The sequence below is a fragment of the Tachypleus tridentatus genome, chromosome 2 (genome assembly GCF_004210375.1).
Source record: "Tachypleus tridentatus isolate NWPU-2018 chromosome 2, ASM421037v1, whole genome shotgun sequence".
Lineage (NCBI taxonomy): Eukaryota > Metazoa > Arthropoda > Merostomata > Xiphosura > Limulidae > Tachypleus > Tachypleus tridentatus.
Window position 1 is genome coordinate 79,243,805 of NC_134826.1, and position 17,669 is coordinate 79,261,473.

The following is a 17,669-nucleotide window of genomic DNA, read 5'->3' on the forward strand; positions in this document are numbered from 1 at the left end:
ACTAAGAGATAAAGGTTACTACTAAATATACTTCAGATATTCCTGACACTACATAAAAACATCAACTAATTTAATAAACAGTTTCTGACTAGCTATTAGACTGGAAGACAAGCCACTTACTGTTTCTACTGTTGCTTTGTACTTTCTAATTACTTCTGTCAGCTCTTCTTCTAATTCCTCCAAGTGACTGTGAAGAGATGCTTTCTCCCGAGTAAGTTGCAAACATCGAATCTCAGCCTGTAACAAAAACAAAACATTTTTACAGCTATCTCTGCTATTGTAGCTTCTTAAACATTGATCAACTATTATAAGGGCAACAGAAAACACGCTACATGAAATCACAATCAATAACCGTTTTTCTTCTATTATCCCTCCATTCTGTTTTCAATTTTATTAATATCTGGTTAATTAGTGCTATCTTATGAAATATTTATCTCACTTCTCAGGGCCTACATGTGAATTTTAAATTTGCCATTTTATTGAAGATTCTAATCTCATTCTAAGAATTAATAAATTAACAACATTTTGAAACTGTTCAATTTTAAAAACAAACCAGTATAACAAAGCGTAGTTGTACCAATAAACGTATAGAGTACGCACCCGTCTAATTTCAATATAAAATTTGTCTAGAATGCTGGTGAGATTTCTGATATTATTTTTAAATTAAGTTTTAATGAATCAGCATACTTTTACTATGCTGTAAAAAACTGTTATTTGCGAAATTTTACAGCCTAAACGACTCTACAACTCTATCTGTGAGAAATTGAAATCTTGAGCCATAAAATATATCCTTATCCATTTTTGTTCGAACAAACTGTTTGTAATTAGGTCTAAATATATTGGTATACTTTCACTGTGTTGCTAAAAATTTTTGTCTACAAAGTTCTGTTACAACGTCATAGCTGCATAACACTCGAGCAACATTGCTGCATTTCGTTGTCGGGTTTCAAGACAGCATTCAAAATGTTACATACTACTTAATGCGCTGTCGGCCAATCACAGCAAAGAATTAACGCTAGAGTAACACTTTTTGTTCGAGGTTACATCTTTGTTAAGCTATTTGATATGAAAATTATGTTAACATTATTGTTCTTTATACATTCCTTTGAAAACAAAAAAATATTAACTGCAACTGTTTAACACTTTAATAACTTCAAGATTAAACTATTCAAAAATACAAAATTTTCTCGTCCCGCAGTGTGTATAAATGGTAAATTTATATATTTATAATTCATGGTTCGATTCTTCGCGGTGGACAGAGTACAGAGAGTTCACTGTGTAGCTTTGCATTAAAGTTAACAAAAACAATCCTAAACATTTTTCGAGAAGAAAGCGAAGAAACAAGAAAACTAAATATTCATAACTCTGAAAACATTTATTTTGATCTAAGGTTAGTTTACTTTTAGGCCTAACAATAGCGATAAAAATCATACTGAAATACAGATAGTTTTTTTCGTCATTTCTCGTAATCAGTATATTACATATTTAATATAAAAAGGTGTGTAAACACAATTTTATTTTTTATGCTACACGACGTTACCCAGGAGGCCATTTGTTTAACACCAGAACTCGCCAACTGTACTGAACATGATTATAGAGGAAGGTCTCTTGAAAAATGCTTTTCTGTATACAGTATCAGTTACTTTCTATTACGATTTTTGACACGAATCTCAGCGAAGCAGTAACACCAATCGACTTAATAATAGAGATAAACGATCACACAAGACTACCAGCTGACAAGTTCTGTTGAGCTAGAGGCTATTTGAGTAGCGAGATTTAGCAGGCATGAATATGGTTCAAATGCTAAATTTACACATCTCTGATTTGAAATCCGCAGTGAGGTAATAAAGAAGGTAAAAACAAACATTTACAGACTAATGTGATGTTTCACATTAATGCCCTATTAATTTAATTTATTCGTGAGTACTCAACATTTTAAAACTAAATATATTGTACTTTCAGTTTCTGTACCATTTGAATCACACTACAAAGTTTATTTTATTTTAATTAATTACTTTTATGTTTTATATCATTTTAAATTAAATAAAAGTCTTGAAAGTATTAAACAGTCTCCATCCAGTCATACAATATTACGTATTTAGATTAATAGCTTTAGAAAAAGAAACAAGAAAACGAAATAATATGACTTTTAAACGACAATGTTGAAGCCAAGGATTTATGTTTCTTTGTTTCTGAATTTTGCGCAAAGCTACATGAGAGATATCTGCGCTAGTCGTCCCTAATTTCGCAATGAAAGACTAGAACGAAGGCAGATGGTCATTACCCCCACCTCCATCTCTTGGGTTACCCTTTTACCAACAAATAGTGGGATTAATCGTAACATTATAATAAACGGATGAAACGGTGAACATGTTCGGTAGGACGAGGATTCAAATCTGCGACCCTCAGATTGCGAGTTAAGAACCCCAACCACCTGACCATGCTGGGGTGAAGATTTGCGAAGGGTAAATGTTTGGAAACCATAATATAGAGGTTAAAAAAATAATGTATTGGTAGATGTTTCTCTAAGCATATGTAACACATAGGAAGCGATGTTTATCAATAATTTTATATACATTTTGTAACCTAGTTGGAATAAGAAGATATAATAGACTACAGCACGTGCACAACACTTTTATAATAAAATATAATTAAAATCATAAAAAGTTATCTAATATCTGTTATCTAATAAAAATATCACAAATTAGCAACACTTTCAAGGGGAATTTTAAACCTTCCCCTGCATGTCAAGTAAATGTTAGTATGCCACTTGTAACCTTTGAACCAGATATATGTTGATCTTTAACTGGTAACCTTTGAATATTTGTATGATAATTGTCTTTGTGTAACTGGTAACCTTTGAATGTATATTAAATAAGTGTCTGTGTTTGAGTGGTAACCTCTGATGTATATGGTAGATGAATATTTATGTGTAATTAACAACTCTGAATTTACATCAGATAAGTGTTGGTGTGTGAAATGTGACATTTAAAATATGTGTACGACAAACAAATTTTTATTAATAGATACATCATAGTTGTTAAAATGCTTACCATTTTTTACGTTTTTCATAAAGCAAGTTTTATATACATCTGTTTTCTAATAATGTAATCCACCAGAAAACAAGATACTCTAAAAACGCTTAGATTTAGCATACGCTATATACATCATAGAAAATATCGTTCACGAAATTGGACACTTAACTCTAACAAAAATCAATTCTCTATTACAGTAATTACACAAGATATTAACGAGTTTTACAAATGCGGAAGACGTATTTTATGAACAAAAAACCTAAAAAAAACACACTCCACAAAACAAAGAAAACCTAATCACCTGCACTAATAATATGTGTACAAGAGTCGGATGAAAATATGTAAACATAAGAATAATACTATAGAGTTTTCTCCAAAACTGAATTGAACACACGAGTGTATAAGCTAACAAACAACAACTGAATAGTACAAATGAAGCGATCTTAACAATATAATGGATTCAAAACATGTTTGCAGATGATAACGTACAACAGTTGCAACTAATATATGAGGCTTGTTCAGTTCATACAAAGGTGGAATACAAAAAAAAAAAATTTTTTTTTTCATAAATATTAATTTTGATATGCAGCTGTAAGTTCAAGAAGGTGAAAAATCAACAAAAATGTTTTAACACATCAAGAATTTTCTCTTAGCTCCTCACGAATCTAGAATATGCTTTACTAAGGTTAGGACTAAAAATTTAGGACCTTTCGCTAAACTCCTAGACTATGTTATAAGTGTGTTAAGTCCAAAGAAAATATCTTATCTCAGGTTCGTTCATCCTAACATACGGTAGTGAGTTTTACCACCAATCTTGGTAGCATTAATCAATCCTTAATTTTCAGAAATCGAATATTAGTAGTGGTACCTAAAATATTAGTAGTGGTACCTAGAATATTAGTAGTGGTACCTAGAGTTGTTTTAGATATCACCATTCAATTTCAAATTAAGGATTTTTATGAAGATTTACAAACTAATTACCAAAAATAATAAAATTTTAACCATCTCTCGTTAGGCAATTACAGGTCAAAACACTGTTTAGATAAGTCGTCTTAAATGAAATCCATTGCTGGGCATGGGTCACTAATCACTGCCATGGTGAAGTACCAGATAATGGCCAATCTAATTCAAGCTGGTTCGTTTTGTAGATGTTTAGCATGGTTTGTGAGTCAGTGAGTGCCACTTGTTGGTGTTACTGCTGCTTGGCAGTATGTAGGTTTTGGCTTGCTAAGAGTTGGAGATTCTCCAACTTGTCTTCATTTAGTTAATGTTTTCTTAATACTAAAGAAAATGTGTCTTATCTTTTAATGTCAACTTGCAGATCGTGCAAAGGAACGACACATACTCTGATGTATTCCTGTTTTAGTAGTGTAAAGCGTGGATAAAGTACTACCACTACATCACTATTAGATGTTGGATATATCAGCAATACAGAAACCCTTCATATATTTTAGCAGGTCTACTGATTCCTTAGGTTGTGAACACAAGTAGTTTTCTTTTTCTTTGCAATATTCTGTTTAATTATTCGTGTAAGCCTCAGTAACTAAGTACCCTCTGTCTTCTAGCTGAATTTCCTGTAGTTCTATGGGAGTTAACATTATGTCTGCTAATCAAACTTTCTATAGTTCTGAGGGTGAATATGCTATATCTTCCGGCAGGGTCATTTGAAGCTCTGTTAACGTTTGCTTTATATCTTCTATGTGATCACTCTGTAACTTTATGGTAGTTCATGTTATGTCTTCTAGCCAAGCCTCCTGTAGTTCTGCGAAAGTTTATGTTGTGCTGTCCAGCTGAGTCTTCTGTAGATATTTATAATTTTGCTCCACACATATTAGATCAGTTTGTCAGTTGTGTTGGAGCTTTCACACCATTTCCTTTTATCCAGCATGAGTATTGTTTCAGGGCAGACAAATTATCATTCATTACTTTTACGTCACATAAAGTAATCACGTTCCTCTGTAGTCGGATTCAACACAATTTGATTTCATAAGTTTACATGACAGTTGGATAAGAAAGTACGATAGTTATCTAGGTATACATGACATTCATGTAATCAGACTTTCATTCTTATAAATTGTCAGACCCATGTTTTGTATGTTTTTTGAATGTCGCGCAAAGCTACTCGAGGGCTATTTGCGCTAGCCGTCCCTAATTTAGCAGTGTAAGATTAGAGGGAAGGCAGCTAGTCATCACTGCCCACCGCCAACTCTTGGGCTACTCTTTTACCAACGAATAGTGGAGTTGAACGTCACATTATAACGCCCTCACGGCTAAAAGGGCGAGCATGTTTGGTGCGACCGGGATTCGAACCCGCGACCCTCAGATTACGAGTCGAACGCCTTAACACACTTGGCCATGCCTGTCAGACTCAAGTTTGCATAAAGAAAGAGACTTGCATCATCTTGTTCTTATTCGTGTAACTGATTATAAAAAGTGATGGTAGAGAACTCAGAGTCATCAATTCCGTTATTTTGCTTTGTTTTCACGTACTGAGTTTTCAAAAGCTTTCATTTTGCTTTCATTTAGTTGATCATTCTTTGGTATCCACAGATGTCATTTTTCCATAGCTATTTTGAAAAGATCCTTGTTACAGTGTTTCGACCATCACATCAGGGTGATTTATAATCTTTAATTTGTTTTTACAAAAATAGCTTTCTCATCATATCAGTAGTATGATGAGACACCTTCAACAACTCTTACCACAGGAAACTGTTCATATGCAGAGGTGCTTTCTGCCCATACGCACTATTAAAGTAATATTGTGATCTGATCACTTTATAAAGCAATGAGATCGGATTTTAAAAGGATTTGAATTGGGAAACTGTTCACAATTCTGGTCCAATTGCAAGTTAGCATTATATTTGGTGAGTAGACAATAATGGTATCACCACTGCTGAAAACGTACAAAGACATAAACATGAAAGAGATAAGGATGTACATTTTATTTTAAATTGATGATCTGTGGTCACTCATTATTTAAAACTTAACCAATTTAGTGAAGATATATTTCCTGTCTATAATACAGACAAATAAAGTAATTTGTTTTGAGATTTACGTATTGCATCTTTATGACCAACTTTAAAGATTCCAGGGTCATTTTATAGATCCTTCTATATACCAGTTTTACAACAACATAGTAAAATTTTATTTATTTCCACCAGATACAACCCAGGGCAAGTTTTATGACTAACTGTAATGTGCCTGAGATATTGCAGATTCTTAAAATTCATACATCACATCGACACAAGATTATGCTTGAACAGAAGATGGTTTTAGCTTTCCAGCTCCATCCCACTGAGCCTTCCAGTAAGCAAAACCCACACACAACTAGCTGAATCACTGTATAACTTCACAAGTTACGAACGCTTATCTACACGAGTTATTTTAGGGTTTCCTTGAAGTTTACATAAGCTTAAAGCACTTTAAATTAGAGTGCTACAATATTAGTTATCTGTTTTGAAGAAACATTTCAGTATCTCAGTAGCCGAAAGACTCACTGAAAGTTTGGTCTTCTTATTGTTTAACTCACTGCTTGGCAATAAACTAGTGTTGCACTGCTCACGACTGATTATTCGAATTCTGCATTAAAAACACTAGAGAGTGATCTTAAACTATTCGATTTTAAACAATATGTAACTGTTTTGTTGTAAATAATTTATTATCCCAATTAATATTAACAACATCGATGTAAAATATCATTCTTGGATTTTATGTTTATAAGACATATAAGTGTGAACAGTAACGTATAATTACTATGTTAAACAGCTACTCCAGTCCTAACGAACTGTATAGGTGTATTCATTAGCATCCATCCTGCTACTCCAGCTTAACCAGCCTTTACAGAGGTATTCATAAGCACCAATCCAGCTACTCCAGCTTAACCAGCCTTTACAGATGTATTTATTAGCACCCATCCAGCTACTCAAGTCTTAACTAGCTTTACAGACGTATTTATTTGTATTCGTCCAAACCTACGTTTTCTCTTATCTTAATGTCCATTATTCAATACACTCTAAACCGTTATTATGAATTTAGTTATCATAAATATGTATATTTATATTACATATAATGATAACTAGTTATTCCAAGATTTTTGTCAGGATAACACTTTTTTACTATTTCGTTTAGATCGTTTGAACTTTTATTATTTTAACGCATCATGCCACATTTAAACATTTTTTTATTAAAACCTTCAAGCTAGGTCTTCTTTTTCAGTTACAGTTAATAATATAACTTACTCCAATCTCACATTTCCAACAGACGTGATAATCATGCCTTTTCAAAGCTAAATAACTTCACAGTATTTTTCGACTTGGTTCCATTATATTATGTTTACAAACTTAATGGTTATTAGCTTTAAGATATTCTTAGTGATGTAATCTTCGTTGACCAATCCAATCTATGCCCAATTTAAATCATTCTAGTGATGTAATCTTCGTTGATCAATCCAGTCTATGCCCAATTTTAAACCATTCTTAGTGATGTAATCTTCGTTGACCAATCCAATCTATGCCCAATTTAAATCATTCTAGTGATGTAATCTTCGTTGATCAATCCAGTCTATGCCCAATTTTAAACCATTCTTAGTGATGTAATCTTCGTTGACCAATCCAATCTATGCCCAATTTAAATCATTCTAGTGATGTAATCTTCGTTGATCAATCCAGTCTATGCCCAATTTTAAACCATTCTTAGTGATGTAATCTTCGTTGACCAATCCAATCTATGCCCAATTTAAATCATTCTAGTGATGTAATCTTCGTTGATCAATCCAGTCTATGCCCAATTTTAAACCATTCTTAGTGATGTAATCTTCGTTGACCAATCCAATCTATGCCCAATTTAAATCATTCTAGTGATGTAATCTTCGTTGATCAATCCAGTCTATGCCCAATTTTAAACCATTCTTAGTGATGTAATCTTCGTTGACCAATCCAATCTATGCCCAATTTAAATCATTCTAGTGATGTAATCTTCGTTGATCAATCCAGTCTATGCCCAATTTTAAACCATTCTTAGTGATGTAATCTTCGTTGACCAATCCAATCTATGCCCAATTTAAATCATTCTAGTGATGTAATCTTCGTTGATCAATCCAGTCTATGCCCAATTTTAAACCATTCTTAGTGATGTAATCTTCGTTGACCAATCCAATCTATGCCAATTTTACAAACGTTAATTATCATCAACCATACAAATATAGCTTATATTTTACATTAATGATAATGACTAGCCCTACAAACTTGTCTCATGTTTTTCAGTGGCATCATAATTATTCAGAATAATTAGAACAATGCAGACCATCATTGCTAACTACAATTATTTTATAGAAATATAAAATATAAAAATGATTAAACACGTTAGTTTAAACGATCTTGTGTTTTACAAAGAAAGATTATCAACGACTTCAATACGTCCCACATTTTAAGAAATATAAATATGATGAATCTTTTCAGTTCATATCATATACTATAAAACAAACTACTTTAGTCTAAACCATCTTTCTGAATATACAAATATGAGTAAAACCTAATCTACACATATAATTAACTACTTAAACACAGCTCATCTTTGTAGAAATATAAAAACAGCAATACCAGTAAATGACCACTAAACACTTTACAAACAAATTTCTATCACAATATCAATACTTAACAACTACAATAATGACAACACGATGTATTAATTATTAGTTTTTTTGTTCAATATTTCTGTGGTATTTTTTTCACTTGCTCTTAGTTGTATTTTCTAAATATTCATTTGATTTCCTTCACTGTCTGATTATTCCTAACGCCAGATTTTACAAATTTGATTGATTGGTATGGTTTGTTTTGAATTTCGCGCAAAAATACTCGAGGGCTATCTGAGCTAGCCGTCCCTAATTTAGCAGTGTAAGATTAGAGGGAAGGCAGCTAGTCATCACCACACACCGCCAACTCTTGAGCGACTCTTTAATCAACGAAGAGTGGGATTGACTGTCACTTTATAATGCCCCCACGGCTGAATGGGCATGCATGTTTAGTGTGACGGGAATTCGAACCCGCGACCCTCAGATTACGTGTTGAGTGCCTTGACCGCCTGGCCACGCGGGGCCTAATTTGATTGAGGCGTGTTTGACTCCACAAGCTAAACACTATTAGCTCTCCTATAATTCTTGAAAATTCAGGTTTGTTGTTGAGTATCTAAGATCAATCCGTTTGTCCTCTCATCTCCCGAAAGGTCAGCGACAAATTTATCGATTTGTAATCATAAAATCTATGGTGCGATTCTCCGCGGTGGACGTGACACATCATTCAGCTTTGTTTATGTCGCTTATCTTAGGTTTGTTTTCCAATAGAATAATGGTAAATTATGGACATACAATCCTGGGTTCGATTCCCAAGACGGACAGAGTCCAGACAGCCTACTGTGTAGCTTTGCTTTAAGAAAAGAACAATAACAGATCTCGTTTTCTGATACATTAAAGTTGATTTTCCATTATTTGACTACATTTTAGATTTTTATTTGTTTCAAATTAATTGAGACTACGTTTTGTATAACGTTTACAAATGCAGTAACAAACGTCAAATTACAGAAAATTCCAAACTGCTACTTGTATACTAAAGAAATGAAAGAACATGATAAGGAGTGTATGTTCATTTTCATACTGTAAATGCCCCCCCGCTAGTACAGCGGGATGTCTCCGGATTTACGACGCTAAAATCAGGGATTCGATTCCCCTCAGTGGACTCAGCAGATAAGCCGATGTGGCTTTGCTATAAGAAAAACACACACATAAACACACATACTGTAAAAAAATCAACAATTTTTAAAATGTGATTTAGTTTACAGAAACATATTTAACCAGAACATTAGTATATAGGATGAGAAATGTTTGAATTAAAAACGATAAAAATTTTAACCATGTGAAGATAATAACCGGTTTCCAGGTGCGTGTGTAGGATGGGGGTTTGTAATCTGTGGGTGGAATGTTTTGTAATCTGTGGATGGAATGTTTTCTTCTTTTTCTAATCAAGAAGGAGAATGTTTGGAGCAAAGAGAGCCCGCTACTAAAAAGTTGAATGTTGTAAATAAACAAGATTTACTAAGGCGACATTAATAAGTTGTTAACCTAGAAACAGTGGCTTACCTCATAATTTTTAAATCACTACTTACTTCTTTCTTTCCACGTACTACTTCTTCCATCTGGCTTTGAACCTCTTGCAACTCCAGCTCCACATTCTGCTGTGCTTTAATAGCTGCCATCTTATAAAGTTCTGCATCTTCAACCTGAAAAGAAATAGTTCTTCTGGGATAACTCGCCGAAATGCCATGTTTTTGTTAAGACATTTAAACAACGATTTTTTTATTCAAAACAACTGAAGGCCTATTGGGATTGTTTTTGTATTTTAGAGTTGTGTCTACCACGGGGGATCAAACCCTGGATTTCAATGGGAACACGACTGGAGGTTATTTGAAGGACATGGTTAATCCGTAATAAAATTCATTTAGGCAAAGATTTGCTAATTCAAAAAAGAATGTAAAAACCATCTACCACAGATTATTAGGCTCATATAATTCATCTTGTTGGGATAATACAGTGTATTTGTCTCTACAAATAAACTGTCATGACTTTATCCCCTATGCATTAGTTGCACTTTTCTATACATTCCAGTTCAACTCCGTATTTTGACTTCGTCGAATACAATATGTGAAACATCGACAGAATATTGTTTGATGTACATTTCTCTCTATGTTTTACACTGTAGTACATCTCGAAAACTGAAATTATTTTTACATGTGTTACATGTTTGTATTGTTTCGTATTATTAAATAGGTAGAGTTTATCTGTACGTTCATCACGCTGAAAGCTATTGTTTAACTCCGTGTTATAAACAAGCATAGTTTAGCTATAAGTTCTCCTGTCTAGTTAACACACTGACAATCATGGTGATTTTGTTCTTTAAAAATAATAACCTAGACAACTGGGGCGAAACTACAATTTGAAATGGTTGTATTTCAAGCTGGACATATAGTTCAACACACTGACAAATCTAATTTAAATTCACGTATAATGTACATTTCATTACTTAGTTTGTTAATAAATGTCGATATCTATAGTTTAATTTTACACTTAAAGCTATTGATGCCATTTCTAACTTATGCACTGGTTACTACATTTCGTATTCCCTCCTACAGGTCTCCCACAGAATTTATTCAAACTACGAAACTTTCAGTGTCACACTTTACCAAATTAAGAGTCTCACATACTTTACACATCTCACACGTTTTTGTGGAGTAGTTAGGTTATACGACATTATAATAAACAAGTGGTGATTACCTCGTTTTTTAGTTGTCTTATTAGTGTCCTGCTATTATTTACTCCACTTTCATTTTCGTTGCTGGTCTGAGCATCTCTAAGGAGAGCTTTAACTCTTTTTAGATCTCTTCTCAGTTTTTTCTCTACTTCTGGATCGTGCTGTGGTGGTTGTTCGCTCAGTTCGTGAAGCTGGTCTTCCAGAATATGATTTTGTTTGATAAGTTTATGCCTGACTTCTTGTTCATCTTCTAGTTGAGCCTGAAGGTTTTTCACCTAGAGAACGGTACAAATGTTGTAATATGTCTAACATTATCTACAGTTAAGTTTCTAAAAAACATTTTATATTTTCATATAGACGTCAGTCATAGCATACGGGAAATGTAGGAGACACAGACATCAGTACAGAACACATGAAACGTGATAGATACAGACGTTAACCACAGAACAAGTAAAGTGTGCTAAATACAGATATCACTCAGAAAATACGTAAAGCCTGATAGATACACACGTTAACCACAGAAAAAGTAAAAAGTGGACTTTTTCCATAGGTTTCCTTATTCTAATATTCGTTTACTGACTAGGAAAACCTAAACAGTTAAACTAAAAGCTGAAACACTCAAAGAACTGCTCAGTAGATTAAGAATGATTAAAAATAATAAGTACTATCTGAGAATGCAACTGGAAGAATGTGAAACGCAAGTTGCTCTTAGTAAGAGTTGTGTTTAGAAACAAAACATAGCTGACGTCATTCGCACAGAGTTTAGATAATTTGTCTACTATGCAATAAAAAATAATGTCTATGGAAGAATAAAAACAACCCGTGGTATTGTAACAACATAAATAAGTTGTTCTATCTACCTAATTATTTTTACTAACGTTTGTTCACATGTTAAAGAAGGTGGCAAATTATTTTCTACAAAAAGCGTCATCCCTAGAAAACTCATAGTTTAAAATAACTGGGTGCGAATCTCTTCCTTACACTTTGGCAAAATACAGAACTCTCAAGTTAGAGTAAACATCTCATAACAGGATAAAGAAATACACAGAGATATGTTAAATTACATTCGCTTTCTCTGAGAATAAGTCAGTACAACATATAACGTCAGTAAACACTTACAGACGAAATGGTACTAACACTGCCTTTAAGTACAACCACTTAACGATCACTAAGGACTCCACATCACTGTGTAACAACTTCTTATCAACAGTGTATGCTTTACGAACAATGGGATGTATGTTTATAAAAATGTAGATTTTAAATAGAGAAAAATAATGCCGATTTATGAAGACTCACTATCATCTATATAAAAGTTATTGTTTTCTGAGGTCTACAAAATCTGAAAAGAAGTTTAAGACGTTCCATTTTTTCGTCGCTTTATTTAATGATTTAAAAATCGTTTGAATTCAACTATTTAGGCTTAGCTGTAACTATTTTCAACTCAATTTAATCACGAAAGTATAAAATCATTATAAATGTATAAATGTTTAATAAGAACAATCTCTCCAGACTCATAATGAGTTTGGAACTACAGCCCCAACTATCAGCGACACTTATCCCTATAACTGTTTGTTGACTAAATCATTGCCTGATACAGCAATTTCCCTTGTTCAAGACTGGTTTAACAATCTTAGATCATACATATTGACAAAATTTTCACTTTTCTTTCTTTGTGCATGGACGTCGGCTTCCAAATTTCATTTCTTTTATAGTTTTAGCGACTATTACTCTCCTAAACGCTCTGCTGTTTAATAGACTCAGAGGTCACTACCAAGCACTGTATTGTGCAAGTTTTCTATCTCCAATTGTAAAGTTCCTATACTATTGAGTAACAGGTTTCTGACCTTGGTTTACGTACAGGGTGTTCGGAAAGTCACTGTGCAGTTTTGTAATCACATTTTGTTCAGTCTATTTCAAGCCAGCAACTGATAGCGGTGTTTAGAAACAAAATAAGAAGGATCTAGGTCTGTATTGATGCCAACGGGGGTCACTTTCAACATTGTTTATAATTGTCATTCATATTTACCTCCTGTATTCTATATTGAAACATGTCTGTTAATAAATATATAAGTGCACAGTGACTTTCCGAACACCCTATAGATAAGTAACTTTTGGAGGGAGGGAAAGTAAAAGGAATAAAGAATTATATGGATTATGAAGTTAAATAAGTTTTTGTTATAAATGATTCCTTGACAGAATATAGTCTGTGAGGTAAATAGGGACAAAAGTGTTAGATTATGCTACTGTAGGACACAGGTAGAAGACATAACTGGCAGAGTAAGTGATAGAATGAAGGGGACTGGCACTATGCAATCTTTGTTGTGCACGTAGAGTCTAATGACGTAAGGAAGAGTAAATCAGAGAAGATAATCAATAAATACAAGTGGTTGACTAAATTATTTAAAGATAAAGGCCATAAATTAACTGTGTCAGGTATACTGCTGAGAGTTAATTGTGGATATTACATTTTGAGTAGGTTACTAGGGCTAAATTCTAGGCCGAAATTCGTATATAAATATGAGCAGGTTAGCTGGTTGAACTTGTGGGTTCAGTTCAGAGAGAGGAGGAAATGTTTTGGAATGGATGGTTTATACTCAAGTAGGAAAGGTTCTGGCATGCTTGCAAAGAGACTATTAACTGACTGTAAGGGAAGTTTTAAACCAGGACTAGACAGCAGTGAGGGCAAAAATGAACTAAATGAAACAACATTGAGATGTAGAGGATGATTTAGCATAAGAAATATGTAAAAAATTAAATATAAGAAAAGACTTAATTGATACTATTGTAATGTTAGAAGTATAAGATATAAAACAGATTACTTTAAGACACAGATAGGAACAGAAGATTTTGATATAATGGGAGTAACTGAAACAGTTGTAGGTTATTTAATAGGAACAGAGTTATAAAGAGAGGGGAAGTGGCTCTATATGTTCAGTATGATAATGAGACAAAACTGATGAAATTAGTGAGAAACTTTACAGTGATGTTGAAATTTCAGCTGTTAATGAAATTATAATTATGGGTGATTTTAGTTTCAGACACATTGATTGGGAAATGATAAGTCAAATCATGAGGGAGTAAAACTTCTGGAAACTGTCCAAAATGGATTTCTTCACCAGTTTGTAAAAACAACCTACTAGAAATAATGCTATCTTAGATTTATTGTTAACTTCTAATACAGAAATGGTTGAGAGGGTGCAAATTGAGTTACACATAGGTACAAGTGATCATTGCAGTATTAAGTTTGATGTTTTGCTGTATAGCGAAATCAGAAATAATAATATTTTGATTAAAAAAGCAAATTTTGAGGGGATGCAACAAGAATTATCTGTCGTTAATTGGACAGCTGTGTTATTTGTAGACATTGGGGAAATGTGGAAAATGTTTAAAAACAAATTTTAAAATATTCGAAACAAATATATTCCTTACAGAAGGAAAAAGGGTAGCTGCAAATAAAAACCAGGTTGGCTCACACAGTGTATAAGAGATAAAATTAAAGAAATTTAAGAAACATAAATTGTTTGGTATTACAAAAGATTAGGAGGATTATATAGTAGGTCAAAAAAGTTTGTAAAACAGGAACTTAGAACATCCAAAAGTATGCATGAAAAATCTGGGTGAAAACATAAAAATTATCAGTAAGGTTTTTTAAGCACATTAGGGGTAAACCAAATGTTAGGATGGGGATAGGGCCCTTGAAAGATGACAAAGAAATGCTTGTATCTGATGATTATGAAATGGCTAGGTTATTAAATTCTGTTTTTTCATCAGTTTTTACTTACAACAACTTAAACAGTATTTCTCATCTTGAAGAACTAATAGATGAAAACAAAGTTGAAAAGGACAATTACATGAATTCTGAGTATGATAAAATAAAATTGGGAAGTTTAAAAAAATGATAAGGCTCCTGGACCAAATAATATTTCTCAAAGGTCTTAAAGAAGGTCAATGACTAAATACGTAATCCAATTGCCACAATTTTTTGTAAGTCCTTGAATAGTGGACATGTACAAATAGATTGGAAAGCAGCTAATGTCACTGCTATCTTCAAATAATAGAAGCTATCCTAGTAATTGTAGACCTATTAGTCTTACATCAGTTGTGGAAAAAGTTTGGGAAACTCTTATAAATGACATTTTGCAAAATCATTTAACAAAGTTTAGAATTTTATCAGTTTTATGGTTTCACTAAAGGAAACTCTTGCCTTACAAATCTTTTGACATGCTTTTAAAATATTACTGCATATGTAGATGAGAGTAAGGAAGTATATTTAATGTACCTGAATTTTCAGAAAGCATTTGCCAAAGCGCCATATAAAAGGCTGTAAAGAAACTTATATCTATAGGTGTGGGAGATCAGTTAACTAATTGGATAGAAGAGTGGCTTGATGGAAAAAAGCAGAAAGTTGCTATAAATAGAGTTCAGTCAAATTGGATTAATGTTGCAAGTGGTGTACCTCAGAGCTCAGTCTCAGGACTTTTGCTCTTTTTGAATTACATTAATGACATAGAGGAAGGAATGGTCAATAAATTACTTAAATTTGCTAATTATATCAATGTATTGAGTGTTTCTAGGTGTGAACAGGATGCTGATGCTTCACAAAATGATTTAGACCATTTAGTGAGTTGGACAATAAATGGCAAATAAGTTTTAATTATGATAAATGCAAGATATTGCATGTGGGTTATAATAATGTGAATTATAAATATAATATGGATGGGAATAACCTTAACAGTGTCATAAAAGAAACGAATCTTGGTGTAATGGCTGATCAGTCTTCTAAGCACAGTGCTGTTGCTAGTGATTTTGAATATAGGAATTTAGGTTGTACCTATATAAATATTGAATATAAGTCAAAATAGGTTATAATTTCATTGTATAGGTCACTGGCTAGTCCATATTTGAAGTATTATGTTCAGTCTTGGACTTCTTATTTTAGGAAAGACATTAAATTGTTGGAAATGGTTCAGGGGAGGGCTAATAAAATGTTATATGGGATAGAGGGGTTGTCACACGAGGAGAGATTAAAATCCTTAAAATTATTTTTAGTTGAAAAAAATAAAAGAGATAGGATTTGCTTGAAGTGTTTAAGATTGTGAAAAAAGGTTTGATAATGTTGATGTACCAACATTTTTCATACTTAACAGCATGAATTACAGAACTTGAAGACACAAATATAGATTTAGGCAAGGTAGAAGTTGTCTTGAGCTAAGATAATTTTTTTTTTTTTCAAATAGAGTAGTTGGCATATGGAATGGTTTTCCTTTGGATGTTACGTTTGCACCATTTCAAAATTTCTCTGTAAGAATATGTTCCCTCCAAAAGGCTGCAACATACTTAGCTGTATGCAGCAGTGTGATTCTGAATAGTTAGAATACACCGTGAATCACATATTTTTTATCATGTCTTGTATCTCTATGAAGTTCTCAATATACATTTGTGCATAAAATTACCAGAAATATTTTAATTTCTGTCACATTAAAGTCTTTCACTACGCATAATTACTAAATTGGTATCCTGTATCATTCTTTAACAAAGTTACATTACATGTAATGAAACTTAATTAGGACAGAATTATTGTACAAATACCGTTGTTTTCATTTATAATGTTTAAACACAATACACCTGTTTAAATCAATCGCTTGAGAAAACAGCTGTAGCTATCTACCCATATAGAAAACATAGTATCACTTCTTGTTGTCAAATCTTAAATTACATGTAAAAATACCTACTCTTTTGGTTGCAGAAGCCTTGATCTCCTCTAGTTCTTCCTCTTTAGCAGAAATCTCCTTCTCAGTTTCTTGTCGTAGCTTTTCCAGCTCTTTATCCTGTTTTACTTTGGCCTGTTCCATCAGCTGCATCCGTGATGTCATGTCCTCCATTTCCTCTTGTTGATCTCTAATTTTCCACTCCAGCTGCTGCTTTGTTCTTTTCATCTGCTCCAGCTACTGGTAAGATAGTTTTAGTACTTGAATCACTCACGTGATTAGCCATTAAACGCAAGGGTACACTGCCATCATGAATTTTTTAATATACTAATAAATTTGTGATGCCAGATACAAATCTTTCATTAATACCTTCAAACAAACTAATTAGTTATGTTGTGTAGTTATAGTATTGAAAGCATTTTGATAAACAGTAAGTTGCTAGGTGAATGAATCACTAAAATCGTATTTCTTAAGTGCATTTTTTGAAAAAGTAAAATGAAATTTAAATATATGTACTTAAAATTAAAGTTTGCTATTTTTATTATGTCCAATTTAAATCACATTTCAAATCGAAAGGATTAGTAAGTAAATTTATGCAAGCTTACTATTACTCTTTTAGGAAGGAATAC

General features: G+C 32.8%; 1 protein-coding gene across 2 annotated transcripts in view; it reads right to left on the minus strand.

Moving 5' to 3' along the window:
- The window catches only part of LOC143244313 (unconventional myosin-XVIIIa-like), a 103,686-nt gene that overhangs the window by 18,620 nt on the left and 67,397 nt on the right, over nt 1–17,669 (minus strand). For both annotated transcript variants that reach the window (XR_013025021.1, XM_076488747.1), the window contains exons 7-10: nt 17,065–17,277; nt 11,356–11,607; nt 10,191–10,304; nt 121–237 (exon numbers count right to left, since the gene is read on the minus strand). Coding sequence is in view for 1 of the 2 variants with exons in the window: in XM_076488747.1 (XP_076344862.1) it covers nt 121–237; nt 10,191–10,304; nt 11,356–11,607; nt 17,065–17,277 (696 nt within the window). In the remaining variant the exon portion in view is untranslated. The remainder of the gene's footprint in view (nt 1–120; nt 238–10,190; nt 10,305–11,355; nt 11,608–17,064; nt 17,278–17,669) is intronic.